Raw genomic sequence first — 16,650 nt, 5'->3', positions numbered from 1 at the left:
TACAGTCCCTCCACTTTACACTCAAATTCCTTCCAAATTCCTCATCCACTCTCTTCTTACTCTCTCTTACTAATCTTTTCACCTCTCTCTTTCTTTCTACATATAACTCTCTCTTCCGCCTCTCAACCTCTTCCACGCCCCTATTCCTCATCCATTCACTGTATGCTTTCTTCTTTTGTGCCACAGCCTGTTTCACCTCTTCAGTCCACCATGCTGTTCCTTGCACTCCCCTCCGTCTTCTCTTCCTTCCACACACCACATCACATGCTGCACATATTTCTTCTGTAAATATTCTACACACACCTTCCACGTCCCCCATCTGCTCCAATTCATATTTGCCCAATCGTTCCTCCACTTCTCTCTTATACTCTGCCTTTTTCTCATCCTCTTGTAACCTTTCCACTCTCCTTGCAACTACTCCTTCCTCTCGTCTTTCCCTTCTTCTGTTCCTCCATCTTACTTGGACTTTAATTCTGGCCACCATCAAGTAGTGGTCAGAAAGTCCACTCCCCCAACCTCTATAAACTCTTGCATCCAATATACATCTTCGCATCCTTTCATCCACACACACATAATCAATCATTGCCTTCCTTTCATTCAGTTCACCACCCACCCTTCTCATCACTCGCCATGTATACCTGTGGATCATTTTATGCCTGAAGAGGGTATTGGCTATCACCAACCCCCTCCCAGCACAAATGTCCACTAACGCACTGCCATTCTCATCTATCTCAGCAGGCACACCCCACTCACCAACTATTCCATCCACCTTCACATTCCCAACTTTACCATTCATATCACCAATCAAAAACACTCTCTCATTCCTTCCAAACTTTTCCATGCACACTTCTACATTTGTCCAGAACTCTTCTCTCACTCTTCTAGCACGATCTTGCGTTGGTGCATACACACACACAATCGCCCACATTTGTATTCCAACTTTCAACTTTACCCACACAATCCTTGATCCAACTGATCCATACTGTCTTATGCTCCTCTTCCATCTTTTACTCACAACTATACAAACTCCTTCCTTTGCCCTCTCATTCTCACCTACTCCTGCACATATACCCCATCCATACTCCCATTCTCTCACACTTTCTCCTCTCCATTTTGTTTCAGTTATTCCACATACATCCACTTTCGCATCCTCAAGCACCTGGACAATCTCTCTCTCTTTCACCTCATCATTCGCTCCCCTTACATTCCACGTTCCAATTGCAATGTCCTTTGTCCGGTCCTTGGTCGTCAACGTTTGGTCAGTCCTTGTCTGTTAATAAAACAGACTTTGTGTTAAAGATTTTGCCCAATTGTAGGCTAATGTAAGTGTTCTAAGCACATTTAAAAGGCTTGGTAGGCTTGGGTAGGCTATGATGTTCAGTTGGTTAGGTGTATTAAATGAATTTTTGACTTAAGAAAAAATTGACTTATGAGCATTTTCTTGGAATGTAATCCATGGGAAAGTGGAGGACAACCTGTATAATATACATAATCATGGAATTATTAATATGGAAAGTATGGTATTAAGCTCCTCTTGTTCTTGCATTAAACTGAAGTAGCTACAGTATTACCAGTACCATCAATAAATGTAGCATCCCTCATCTGTAAAATGAACATCTAAACTTCTAAAGCAATGTCAGTGAGAAATGAATATAAATAAAATATAAAAAATGAGCACAAATTAATATTGCAACATAACTGTTAATAATAATTAATTTTTCACTTGAAAATCTACGTTGATTTAATACCGTACTGTATTAAAGTCTGAATGTAGGAACAAGAGCCAAAATACTTCACACACTGTAGGCTACTGTTCTGAAAAACATTAAATTACCAGTTTTTTTAAAACTTCATGTCTAAGTACACATTCATATTATTGCTTCCAGTTACTTTATGACAAAGCAACAAGCACTTTTGTAGCTCAGGTACTGAGTTGGCAACACTGGTAGTAAAAACTTTAGTTTAGGAATATCCTAAAACAGAAAAACAACAAATTTTCATTCGGCACACTACCTGTCCTCTACTGTATACACAATACTGTGCTTCTCTTCTGTCACCCACCTCATATTTAGCCAAATTTAGCCTTTATATTTTAAATTTAGATCAAAATTTCCCTAACACAAGAAGAGGTTCCCAATGCTGTTATTCTAATGCACAACACAAAGGGTCATATAATGATACAGTACAGTATATGGGTATTCTGACATAAATAAATATGCCCTTGATCTCTTTCTCTTTTATCACTTTAAGCACACATTACTTTTGAAACTTTTTATTTCTGATTTACTATCATTACAATACATTTTATTGTTCTTTGATGTTCAGAATGTGAATGTATGAATTGCACTTGTTGTCCTTCTGCTTTTATGATGGGCGGAGTTCACCTTGTTATGAGGACGGTATCAACTTGCGTCAACCGTGTAAAGTTGGCCTGATGTGGCGTGGGCAGTTGTTGTGGAGCAGGGGTAGTCTGAAGGAGGGTTGCAGTGAGGTGAGGTGGGACAAGGGGCTCCAGATTAATAGTCTCAGAGGCATGAGGGTGACGAGGCAGAGTGGGATGTGACAAGGCCAGTGTGCTGTGGCGAAGACTGTAGCTGAAGTACCAACATACAGCTGTAGAAGCAAAAGAAAAAGATTAATATGAGAGGATCCACAGGGTAAGGAGTTACATAATTGTTAGATTCCTAAAACAATGAACCTTGCTTTGCCCAATAACCTAGGATCTTTCTAAAAATAAACTGCAGGAAACTACTGCATAAACCTTTTTACAATAATAAATAGTATGCAGTATAGTACAGTATATTAAAAAATATATGTTTTATACATAAAACAAACAAAGCTGGCAATTGTTTATACAGTACTTTCAAAGTTAACAAAGAGATATTAGTGTAATACAGTAATATTCTCCATTTACAGTACCATGAAAACCATAAAGGGAAGTAACCATTATTTTAATTCTGTGGTTTGGAGTGATTATGAGTTTCACCATGGATGATACAAGTAAAGGTGGGTGAGAAGTGGAGGCTGAATAAGCAATGGAAGAAGAAAGAAGACAATGGTAAGAATGGATGCAAGAAAAGACCTCTAATGTGAAAAAGGGAAGGAATATCCAGAGTAAGAAACATGTAAAGAGGTTAGTAAAGAGGAAAAGATACGGTAAATGACCATCTTCAAGGAAAAATAGTTGTAAATCACCTTGAAATATAGGAAATTATTTTTGACAGAGGTACAAAAATGTAGGAATGATTTAGAAAAAAGAAAATGTCAGGAATGAGGCTGCATGAACATTTGCATTACAAAAAAAAAAAAAAAAAAAAAAATGAAAAACTGATGAATCGATGTGATGAGGGCAGAGTGGTGGTAAACTTGACTGGTTCTGGTGGCAAAATGAAAAATGTGAACCTTGACAACTTAACACTGGAAGAAATGAACAATGGTATGAAGATTTAAAGAACAGAAAGGCAGTAGGTGTTGATGAGGTACATCAAGAAATTATAAAATGAAGCAGCGAGACTGGAATGAAATGTTTGTTGAAAATATGCCAGAAGGCATGGCTAAGGGGAATAGTATCAATGGAAAGGTTAGACTTGATAAGTGGAGACAGGATTCTGAGGGGTATGAATGGTATATGCATGACTGTGAGATCAATCTGACACCTTGTTTACCTCCCCATTTTTAGGAGAGAAAAAGGATAAGGAAGATGATGATACCATCTTGGTTAACAAAATCCAGTAACTTAAGGATGTCAAATCTAACCTAACCCTAACATATGCTAACCCTAAACCCTTTTATTCACTGACATTTTTTTTTTATATTCCAGCAACCAACAGATGATTTTATTGGACATACAGAAGAGTTTTCAAACTGGAGAAATTAAATAAAAGCCACTGACACTTTTACTGGTAAAAATCTTTTGTAACTTGAATCTGGCAATATCCTGAGTATAAATATATCTATCTATATATTACCAGACACCTTAATCCTGTAAAGGGTGGCAACAAACAAGTCGCCTCCATGTCGCCCTGTCCCCCGCCATTTCACTGCCTTGCTCCCACTCACACCCACCTCTCTCATATACCTTTCCACTCCATCCCTCCATCTAATCCTTGGCATCCCACTCCCACTCCCCCTCCCCTTCCCCCTCACTCACATACACTCTCCTCATCAGTCTCTCACTCTCCATCCTCTCCACATGGCCAAACCACCTCAATGTGTTTCTCCTAACACTTCCTATCACATCCACATCCACACCACAATGCTCCTTCACTTCATCATTTGTCAGTCTGTCTCTCCATATGACTCCACATGCTCCTCTCAAATAACTCATGTCATATTAGTGATGAGGTTAAGAGGCATATAACCAATGAACTAACTATGAAGGTGCAAGCTTTGAATATATTGTAGAGTTTACGGAAACTACTGAATAAATGTTTTTATTGAATTGCTTATGTTTTCAGACTTAATGGTTGCTCTATGGTAAAGATGATTTATGGAAGAAAGTAACTTACACTAGCTATGAGAAACTGATGCAATGAAAACAAACAAACCATGCACTGCATCACAGATATGAATAACTGATACATATAATTGGATCTATGGAAAAATTTAAGCCCTACAACAATGCAAAATTGATGTAAGACAGAAGCTGGAGGCATATGAAATTTTAAAGAACAGAATTTCTGAATGGTCAAGCGGCAAGTATTTGGATGTAGTGCGAAGCAGACTGTCTGCAGGATTAAAAGTGGCTGCTGCCCTACAAGCAGGTGCAGTATTGAAACTGTACAAAGCAGACCTCCATCATGCTGATGCTGCTCAATGACCTCAACAGAATTGGTTAGTATCTACTTTACTTCTCCATTTAGGTAGAAAATGAAGTAAGATGATGATGGTGATGATGATGATGATGATGATGATACCAGTTTATGCAAATTCAGCCTTAAGGTAGAAAATTCTCTACTTCATGTCTTCTAACATCAAAGAATGGGGATGTGAAAATCAAATGGTTACTGTAATACAGTGTACAGTGTTGTTGATTGGATCACAGATTCAGTCCCAGTTACTGAAGAGAAAAGCTTGATAGTCTGGAGTGTGATAAAATTTTCACTGCTATTCTACATCACTCATTAACATGATATAAGCACCCTCTCCTTCACACCTGTCCTGCATAAAACAGCTCCAGCATTTCTCAAACAACAAATCAGCATCAGCATCAAAGTAATGCTGCGCAAGAGAGTGTCCACAACCTTCTGACACCGTGCAACACTGCTTGGTCTCAGGTACCAAGCACAAGGCTGGGCTATCATAGCCCTTGCTAGGCTACCATAGCCCAGAACATTTACCAGTAATGGCAGGATACCAATGTATCCCTCTCATGGTATACACAATTGAAAAATCTCCAGTCGCCTATGGCAGTCCCAAAACTATGCACACAAAGAAAAAACACTGCTCACACTGGTTCCCTCTAATCACTACACCATTAGGTGTCATTTCAATTAAACAGTCCTCAAATGCAGCAAAATGAAGGAAAAAATGTGATAATAATTATAATACACAGTAATGTTTTGTTGCAGTACTGCTGGGAAGAGAGCTCATGATTATTTTCAAATTATTCTCACCATCTCCTTAACACTCTATCCCACAGATATATATGAGATGGACAAATCTGGAACAAAATGCGTTTTTTTTATCCCTCATTGGATACGACTTCTTGTTCGTATTTTTTGTTAGTTGTTTTCCGGGGAGGGGCACTAACCCTCTGCCAACCCACTTGCTGTCACGTAGGGAACACGTGTTGGTTGGTTATAAGGTTACCACCCAGCACTGTAAATGGTTTCCTGGTTTACAGGATATCATTTGGCTTGCCACTCAATGTAGAGCTACCCTAAAAAAATAGTGTACCACTACACTAGGTGGGTGGATGATGAGCACCCCCACCTACCCTTGTTGGAGGGACACAAGTCAAGAATGAGAGCAGTAGAAATGAGTTATTTGAAAGGAGCATGCAGAGTCACATGGAGAGACAGACTGAAAAATGAGGATATGAAGGAGCATTGTGGTGTGGATGTGGATGCGATGAGAAGCGTTAGGAGAAACACACTGAGGTGTTTTGGCCATGTGGAGAGGATGGAGAGTGAGAGACTGATGAGAAGAGTGTATGTGAATGAGGTGGAGGGGTAGAGAGGGAGGGGGATGCCAAGGATGAGATGGAGGGATGGAGTGGAGAGGTATACGAGGGAGGGGGTTGTGAGCTGGGAGCAGGGCAGTGAAATCGTGGGGGACAGGGTGACGTGGAGGCGATTTGTTTGTGGCTACCCCGTATGAGATTAAGGCATCTGATAATAGATAGATAGATAGGATACGACTCAAAGGAGAACATAATTACATCTTCCAGTACCAGGCAATCTTTTCAGTATCATGGGCACTGCAAAAGTATAGGACCACAAATGGATCTACTCCATCTCTACTGCATTCCAGTCTAAGGAAAGTTAATGTCCTGTCTCTTGCTACTGTTCCTTTTAGTAGTCTTTTGCAATTCACAGGGAAATAGTAAACAGTTTAAATTTCTCCTCTGTGTGCACGGATATCTGGATTTACAATGACTTCTATACTCTGGTTAAGTCAACACCTACATTTATACACATACACTGGTGGAGCAGTACTGTAGTTCTAAAACAAAAAATCAGACCTTTCCGAGAGGGTAAAGGAAGGTATAAACAGAAAACAGGATGGGTGCAAGATGATTAGTAATCATAAGTAACAATGAAGTTCATGTACCTGAGGCAATGTACAGACCCATTAGTGGCCAAGAATGTCTTAATGCCTGTACCAAGAGGGTCACATTTAACAGAAGTGCAGCAGCTGGGAGCCATGGGGTTGCTGGTACACTGAATGCCACAGCCTTGGGTGGAGGGAGGGCTGGAAGACAACTGAGGATGGCTACTGCTACCAATGTTGTAACTGCTGCTAACACAACGGTCACTATCAGTGCAGGGTGGGCCTTTCCATCCTGCCACCCGAGCACTCCTGCCATTGCCATCACCACAACAGCCAGGAAGAGGACTGTTAGAGTCAGACAAGCTCGGCGGGCAGTCGTAGGGGTGGGGACGGCTTTCCTGCCAGTGTCTAAGGTGGCCACTTGAATATGTTCCTTATAATGGGCCACAGCAGCATCAATATCATCTTCAGTGTCAGTGTCAGTCACATATCCAGATACTCCTGACTCACTTTCATTCTCTTCCCTATCACCTTCTCTGGCTCCAGTGGTATGTGATGGGGATCCTAGAGGGTGAGCTAAGTGAGGTGGAGTGGCAGGAGGGGAGGCAAGAGGATCCTGTAGGTGGTCAAGCAAAGTGGCTGTATCTCTGGTGGTATCCTGAGGTGAAGGAGATGAGGACTCAGGCTGATTATCTGAGCCATTCTCCTGCTGTTCTGGTCGAGGACGTACTCGGTGAGGGATGACACGCAGGCCATCCTGAAACACGAGAAAGTAATGTAACAATTACAGGTGAACTGTAAAAAAGAGAAGTAAATAGTGATCTTCAAAGAAAAATTAATGTAAACTAAAGCAGGCCCTCAAATTGCACAGATAATGTATCCAGGAATTTTACCATGCAAATCAAAACACACAAATTGTGCCACTGAAACCCATGTTATATGGCTAACTGGTATAAACCCATGTTTTACGGCTAACTGGTAAGAAGAAATTTCAAAATTTTCCAAAAGTCCCCCCTTTGGTCCTCTTGAACAATTTATACCCCTTCTGATACCTAACATTCATTGTAGTGTGTATACAACCACTAGGAATATCCATGGGCATAGAATCAGGTTAATTTCAGTATACAATGTGGTAAGTACATGATCATTTACCATAACGGGGACGAATCGATGTTCAGCATCTTCATATGAAGGCTTATTACCTAGAGCTATGTGAAGAACTATTTCGATGACAAAAAATAATGAATAACATAGTTGAAAGAAGAAAAAGCACACAGTCAGTGATGATAGTGAGTTGCAAGAGAATAGATGCAAGCAACAATAGGGTGAGTGTGTGTGTGTGTGTGTGGGGTGAGGTGGGAGGGAGTTCAGCTGATCAAGTGTAAATAAACCATTTCATGTCCCATAATTTACCTGCGTTGATTTCTGACCATTTGTTTTAACAAGAAAGTAGGAAAAAGTAAGGTATATAGTGAGTGGTGGCGATGAGGTGAGAGACGAGAGGCAGGCAGCAAGCAATGTGTGTGTGAGCGTGGCCAACCGAGTGAATGCAAACAAGCCATTTCACATCCCATAATATTAGTGGGATGAGCATGTGTCTCAACAGACTGACAGACGAACTTCGGGGGATATGGCCAATGATACTGTGCAATCCTCTGTTACACTGTAGGGCCAATGTAGACCACCCACACAGTACACAACAACAGCAACTCGTCTTCAAGGGATGCTTGATCAGTCACTCCTATGTTTTTCTATGTCAGTATATGTATCTTTATTATTCTGTGTCTCTCTCAAGTACCAAACTAACTTTTCCCTCTGAAACAATATATACTAGTGGTAGTTGGGGGTACTCATCATCCACTCACTCAATGTAGTGCTGCTCTTGGATGACTGCCCTTTCCTCTCTTCCTTCCTTTTTCCCTTCCTTCATCTTCTGTCTTTCTATCCTTCGTTCTTTCCTCTTCCTTCTGTCTACGCATGACTCTACACTAAATGACAAGCCAAATGGTTTCCTGTACACCAGGAAACCATTTACTTTGCTGGATGGTAACCATATAACCAAATAATGGCACCTGGTGGTATAGAGGATAATCAAGGCTCTCTAATTGGACTGAGTCTGTGCAGGTTTATATCCATGGGGTGGTTGGGCTTTATTACTCATGTAATGCCACTCAGGGATGAAAGAGGCTGGTCATTCTCATCTTGAATATCAGGAACAACATGCCTAGCCCCATGCTCCTATGCTCCTCATGGTGCGGCACAGGATTAGATGATGTATGAAAAAAATGAATGAAACAGTTCTTAGATTTAGTGTGAGACTGATTAAAAGTGAATATGTTTAGAACCTACCTCGTATTGCATCGATGTCCTACTGTATTAAATGCCTTACAAAATTGATTTAGTGTTGTTACTCGACAATGACCTGCCAGAGGTGTTGGGAAGTCAACCTCAAGGCCACAAACAAGGGCCATGCTGTTTGATTTTCTGAGACACTATCCAAATCAAAATGCAGCATCAGGAGGTAATTTCTGTGACTAAGATCATGTCCATACGCCAATTTAAGATGTACAGTATTTCATGAAACGAAGGGGTTAGCATAGGTGTGCGACTTAAGGATGGCATGAAGATGAAAAGTCATGAGTTAGTGTGGTGGAGATGGGGTATTTGAGAAACGTGTATGGACTGTGGAAAGTGTAAGAAATCAATGATTTGTGAAAGATGTGGAATATGGAAGTCTGTGGAAAACTGAGCTGAAGAAAGCATATGCTTACATATGACACAATGACATGGAGAGTAAGAGTATAAATATGGAGGTGAAAAGGGTATATGTGGGTAAATCTGATGCTGGGAGAAGGTGTGGTAGGCCATGATGAATATGGTCAGAGATGATAAATGAGTATGAGAAGAAGGCAAGGCATGAAAGGTGATGAGGTTACAAAACTAACAAGGGCCTGAAGTGGTTGGCTTAATTTTTTTTTAATAGAGGAGTGCATGGCATGGATTGGCACCTGTTTTTTTAACTTGACAGTCACTGGGCTGACTATGTTTTACAGATACTGTAATTATGAAATAGTGTGTTTGTGAACTAGACAGAATTTTGAGGGCTTAAATGGTAAGTGAATGAGTGTGTGAACCATTTCAACGGGCAAGCTGTTGATGTTTTTTCCCCCTTGCTTATTGCACCATACCTCAATTCACCAGTGGCTGACAAAAGAAAGCAGGATCAGGATGACGGTGACGGTGACGGTGATGATGACGATGATGATGATGATGAGGGTGACGAAATATTATATATACATACAGTACACAACATTTATAAAACATTTTGCATGGTGTTCATAATGTGTATGGAAAACTGAAGAACTAAACTGAAATGACTAGTTTAGGTATGCACTTCCACTGATACTGTAGTCACACACCAATCATTAGTTATAAAATAGAATACACTGATGTCAGTACTGTATATGTCTGGAGTTACAGATAAAAACAGTCATTCCTTTTTTACTGCATTCAAGATGTTGGGGCCTGAGGCTTATAATTCACTGAAGAAACTAAATGAAAGCAACATCCCAGCAATATAGGAAAACTTAATAGTGTGCTTGAAAATTGGACATAGTAAAGCACATCCATAATTCAGCTGAATTTATGCAGTCAAAGCCTTTTGACCACATCAATGAAAGGCATGCCTGTAATATTCCTCTGCCTAGTACTATACCTTAAGGAAATGTAGCGTTCTCTCTCCTCGTGAACGAGGAGGAGCACCACGCTGGTAGTTGGCTAGATGTGGTTGGCCAGGGGGACAATGAGGGGTGCGAGAAGAGGGGGTGGCTGCTACCTGGCAAAGAGGGGCATAGGGGCAGTGGCGGCGACGGTACAAACACACCAGTACCACCCCAGTATGAAGACAAAGTGCACTACTGGCCAGCACCTGGAAGTTGATGGGAGTTCCCTGAGGAGTTCATGCTGGATACACTTAACTAACTTCAGTTTTGATTTACAGGATTATCTGAACACAGTATATGAAATTTTAGCAATACAGTACAACAGACAGACAAGAAACAAAACTGAAACACACACACAACAGACTCTCATCTCTTACTCTATGCTGTACTGGGAAAATGTTATGATGACAATAATGATGATGATAAGATGACAGTTCAGACAATGATGATACAATTAAAATTCATAATCCAAATGGTGGGAGGTGAAACAATGAGTGCTATTTCTAATTTCAATCTCCAGGATCATAATGAGGACCCCATTTGAGGTACAGTATTTGAGTTAGGAGCCTTTGTTAACATCTCAGCCTTAGAATCTCCTGAAAATCCCAGTACAAGACAGCCATCAAGTTACTTAACAGCAAAATTGTGGCTGGCAATTTATGCCTAAAATGTGAGGACTATTCCCTGACTGTAACAAAGTATATACCTGACAGCTAAATGGAAGTGAGATACATTTTCACTATCTGAGATCTTTAAAACTGTCAAAACCTGAGTAACAGCTGTGACCCGGCAGATATTTATTAACATACCTACATGATAATTTGGATTTGCTGAAATGCTTAACACACTGTTTGAATTTCTAGTATTAGAGAAACAGATGTTATCTTTTACACAGGGGAACCTGCTGGAGAGCTAAAATCTGTTCACTTATTACAAGTTCAGTAATCCCCCACTTATCTGTCTCTGCATTATGTAGCATCTGTCGGTATCTGTCAGAGCAAAAAATCTGGCTGAATTAATGCAATATCTGTCTTTGACATAATGTCTGATGCATTAGAGGCCAATAAACTCTGCCTAAAAAGACATGAAATGATATATCCATGAAGATATCATACAAATCAATTAAAAATGAAAAATTCAATTTCCTTTGCACAAGACAGCTGGTTCTGTTAAGGATAAAAAACATCAAGCTTTGCTGATAAAACACCATTCAATACAGTGCATGACTGTACCAGGTTAAAATCATTTGGAAAAATCATTAGTAATATACACAAACAGTATATAAAATCAGCAATGAATATCAGTCCTGGAGCTGGAGAATTCTTGGTACAGACTGTGACTAGGATATATTTGTAACTGGAGTACAGTATGATAAAATTAAGGCACCAATATGATAATGCTTTACCCTAACACATTAGATAACAGGTGCTAAAGGGAAGCATCCACATGGTAGCGTTTTGCACCCTGGGTGGAGCAGTTGTAGCATCCACACAGAAATCAAACCTTTCCATATTTCCCAGCACCTTACCATGGGAGGGACCCTGGTCCAATTCTGGCGAGGCAGTGTCTACCATAAGGGGCTGCGGGATCCCTACAGGTTGTATGTACTGTACCATACTGTACTAAACTGCAAGATGATCCCACTCAAGCAGTTTCCGGTACTTACCTGTGGCTGAAAGGCCTACTTGGCTAGACAGACCAGAGCTAAGCTACAACATTAGATGACAACACAAAGTTACTTAAAACGCCTTACCATGATTGTCACACTGGAAAGACATTCATTTAATACAAGTTAATAAGATTACTTTCTGCAGAACCTGTGAACTACTTTACAAAATTCAACCACGACAAAGTTCACCTCACCTGCAAGAGAAAGACATGGGAGGACAATAGTGCAAGAATAGCTCCAAGAAATCCACCAGAGAGGTGAGCAGTGGCTGCAGCACCAGTGCGGGCACAAGGGTGAGCCAAGCCTGGGGGTAACAGGCCATCTGAAGATAGGTACACCAGTTGCCGTGAAAGTGGGTCTGCTGCTTCCACCAGCCCTATGCACAACATCACAACCTGACCAAGACAGGCAAAGAACGTAATGTCAAGGATAAAAATCTACAGACCACTTCATATGAGGCATCCCTATTATATGTTGCCTTAAACTCAAGATAAATCTAGCAATGTGTGTGGAACATATGCCTTAAACTCAAGATAAATCTAGCAATGTGTGTGGAACATATGTCTATCACATTACAGTAATGGAGGACAGTGCCAAAACAAAAGGTTTCTTTGTAATCCTCCCTTATTACAATGACCCATTCTTCCACAACAGTATCTTCTTTAAAATATTGTTCGTGTCTTTTTAGTACCTCCATCTTTGTCTTCATTTACCCCATCATCTCATAACTACCCCATTATATAATATGCTGGGTACCCTTTTAGCCAGCTTCTTGCTTTCCATTCACATCAGAATGCACAACAATGTCATAGTACTGATTAAGTACAATAACTACAAGAATACTGAGGTCCAGAATACAGTTCTGTATGCAATTAGATATGTACATGATCAGAAAGGACACCACAGTGTACTACAAAGCACTATATTACACATTTTCATACAATTATGGAAACAATAATCATTTCATTTCATTTCTGAAGGCTCCACCATGCTTGCATGCATCAGCCTTGGTCACCTAATGGTGGCTCTCCATGCTACTCGATCTATGGCAGCCTCCCTGTTCAGTCCCTTAACCCTCAGGTCACTCTTAATGATGTCGTCCTATGTCTTTTTCAATCTACCACTCACAACCCCACTCCCAATATTAACACTTCTCACTTTCTGCACCCAATTAGCATCCCCAACCATCTCCACATGCCCAAACCACCTAAACTTACCTCTCCTCATCACAGCACCAATACAGTTCAGTCCCATCTTACCTCTCAACTCTTCCATTGTAAACCCAGCCACCCAAGGCCTTGCATGCATGTACACACTGCACATCCACCTAATCATTGTCATTTCTGTACGTATGAACCTGTAAAGATCCTCTTCCTTTACTGCCCAGGTCTCACTACCCTACAGTATTACACTCCTAACACATGCTGCACACCCAGATACCTTAGCATGTAGGGAAAGCCCTCTCAATGTCAGGAGAGGCAACAGCTCCCTGAACTTCTTCCAACCACTTCTCACTCTAGCCACAGAGCTACCTCCAGCACATAACATGTCTCCCAAATAACAAAACTCTTCCACATACTCAAGAGACTCACCAGCAAGTTCAATCCTTTCACGCCTGACATTCTCCACCGGCTCTCCCCAACAAGCCACACACATAAAATCAGCATTATCTCACAGTCTACTTCTAATACCACTACATCTCTTATGCACCCACTTATCACAAACACTGCACAAGACTGAATTACTTCCCATGCCCTTGTGGCAATTTGCATATGGCCACTCTCCCTCTTCTTTGACAGTACTACCACCAACCATAGGTATCATCACTTTTGTTTTATCTGCATTTACTCTTAAGCCCTTGTGACCCATACCATGTCTCCACTTCCTAAATCTTTCCTCCACCTCCCTTTCATTCTCTGCAATCAACACCAATTCATCAGCATACAACATCTCCCACAGGAGTCCATTTCTGGTCACATGAGAGGGCTTCAAGTACCATGATAAACAACAAGGGTTGACCCTGACCCTGATGCACACCAGCATTCATGGAAAACTCATCACTCAAAAATCCATTCACTCTTACCTACATGTGAGCTCCCACATACATGGCCATAACCACTTTAACCAGCCACTCCTCAGTCCCAAGCTTTCTCATTGCCCACTTCACCACCTCTCTAGGGATTCTGTCAATGGCCTTCTCCAAATCAACAAAAACAAAGTACAGTTTCCTTTTCTTTCCAATACTTTTTTCCTGAACCTGTTGAATGACGAATATGGCATCAGTGGTCCTCCAGCTTGGCATAAACCCAAACTGCATCTCATCAACATTCACTCTTTCTCTAATCATACCTTCTAGAACTCTCCATTACCTTCATTACCTTATCTAAAAGCTTTATACCTCTATAATTTCCTCTTGCCAGGGCATCATCCTTCCCCTTGTACACATTTACAATGTTGTCTGGGACAACACATTCATATGTAATCATATTTATGAGGTCAGTAGTGACTAACCTCACTCCTATATCTCCTGAGGCCTTCAACATTTCAGCAGTCAACCCAGATACACCTGCTGCCTTCCCCACCTGCATCCTGCCTATGGTCTCACTCACAGTAGCAGCATCAATCAAAGGCCAATGTAATTACATCAATAATGATGTAATTTAACTAGTCTTATGTCTACTGATATGACAGAAGCTTGTCTCACCTGAAAGCAACCGAGGACAAGCCTAGCCCATCCCACATCTCGCCTTTCCACAGCCTGCAGCAGTGGTGCACCCTTTGGAGCAATGCTGAAGGGACAAATGGTAAAAATATAGCCAAAACAAAAAGTGTTTGAAAGTAGTTAAGTAGCTGGCCAACAAAATTCTTCAGTATAACGCATATATGGAAAATCATCCTTTTGTGTCCCTGAGTACTTCTGTCCCAATATTTCATATTTTAAATCCTTTAAAAAATATAATACAGTAACAATAAATCCAGTCACAAAATATATCATGTCCCAAATTAATCATGCAGATATAGGTGACACAGCCTATGTTACCTTGATCCACAATGCTTACAGAATGCTGCCAAGCCTACAACCATGATGACATTCAATAATATAAAATGTTCCATGTGTTTCTAGCAGGACATAGCATACAGTACAGGTACACTACAAATGATGTAAAGTACAGCTCTGATAATCACAATTTCTATGCAAAAAAGATCACTGCAAGATTAGACAAAAATAAAAAAGGATGAAATCCAATAACTTTTAAGTGGAGGAGTTAGATATAGCATTTAAAATTTTTACTACTAGATGTGTGTCCTAAATTAACTACAATGGTCTGGTGGTAACAAAAATGAAATAACAAATACATCAATGGACTGAAGGGATTACTGTAAGACAGTATGTATTCACTCTACATAACCATACCATCTAAGTACACAATTTTCTACCTTTTGATTAGTATATTTCTTTATTCCATATCTTTCAAGAGCTTCTGCACTTTTTATGCCATCTACTTAGTTCCACCTTCATAAATTCCTTAATAAAGTACTGTACTGTACTCCCATTTCTACTGCTCCCATTCTCAATTACTGATATTCAAGATACACCAGCACCAAAGTCTCACACCTTAATACTATTATGCAGTCCTCTTGCAACCTTTCTGCTCATTCATCTACTTTTACCAAGGTCTTCAGAGCACAAGGCACTTTACCTCCTTGAGGCATTATTCTCTCCCTTTTTTTCCAAATCTTTTCTATCAGAGCAACAAAGTACCTAAGCTTTCCACCAATTCAAATTTCCATCTGTTCACCAACACATCACACCAAGTCGCCTTCTCTCCCAATAACTATCGCTTCTCTTTTTATCCACATTCACATTTAGACCTTGCCATGCATCAATACACATAAAACGTGGAACAAGTCTGCAAATGTAATGACCGAACTGAAACTTAACAAATTTATCACACTGGTCTGACCGAGATTCGATCTTAGGCCCTCGCGCTTCATAGGCACGCACATTACCACTGAGCCAAAGAGAGGATCCCAGCTTTGCCTCTAAGGAACGCAGGCTTTTATACACCCCATTACATTACTCTTTTTCTCCCCATGGTGATTAATTTGGTCAGTTTCGAACACATGTGGTAGCATAGTGCATTGGAGGCCACCACTGGGGATGCTGGGGACCACACCAGACAGCTCACCCCCAGGATGTAAGGCTTGAGACACTGCCAACAACAGCATCATTGCCCTCTAAGCTTTGCCTCACATCCCACACCGCTGCCAACCAATGTAATGACTGAACTGAAGCTTAACAAATTAATCACACCGGTCTAACCAAGATTCGATCTCATGCCCTCGCATTTCATAGGTGTGCACATTACCACTGAGCCAAAGAGAGGATCCCCGCTTTGACTCTAAGCAACATGGGCTTTTATACAGCCCATTACATAAAGACCCCATTCACTATTGTAATGGGGTGTATAAAAGCCTGCGTTGCCTAGAGGCAAAATGGGGATCCTCTCTTTACTTCAGTGGTAACGTGCACGCGTATGAGGC

The 16,650-nt window shown here is 40.7% G+C and overlaps 1 protein-coding gene across 1 annotated transcript in view; it reads right to left on the bottom strand.

Moving 5' to 3' along the window:
* Window positions 1–2,034: 2,034 nt before the first annotated feature.
* LOC145412613 (solute carrier family 7 member 14-like) overlaps window positions 2,035–16,650 on the bottom strand; it is a 49,272-nt gene continuing 34,656 nt past the window's right edge. Inside the window, exons 6-10 of the mRNA XM_080282526.1 lie at window positions 14,810–14,894; window positions 12,300–12,500; window positions 10,430–10,642; window positions 6,775–7,471; window positions 2,035–2,613 (exon numbers count right to left, since the gene is read on the bottom strand). Of these exons, the coding sequence (XP_080138652.1) occupies window positions 2,381–2,613; window positions 6,775–7,471; window positions 10,430–10,642; window positions 12,300–12,500; window positions 14,810–14,894 (1,429 nt within the window). The 3' untranslated portion in view covers window positions 2,035–2,380. The remainder of the gene's footprint in view (window positions 2,614–6,774; window positions 7,472–10,429; window positions 10,643–12,299; window positions 12,501–14,809; window positions 14,895–16,650) is intronic.

This window comes from Coenobita brevimanus, chromosome 93 (assembly GCF_032717465.1).
Source record: "Coenobita brevimanus isolate Jiangsu-jjx chromosome 93, ASM3271746v2, whole genome shotgun sequence".
NCBI classification, from domain to species: domain Eukaryota; kingdom Metazoa; phylum Arthropoda; class Malacostraca; order Decapoda; family Coenobitidae; genus Coenobita; species Coenobita brevimanus.
This window is presented reverse-complemented; position numbering and strand designations above follow the sequence as displayed.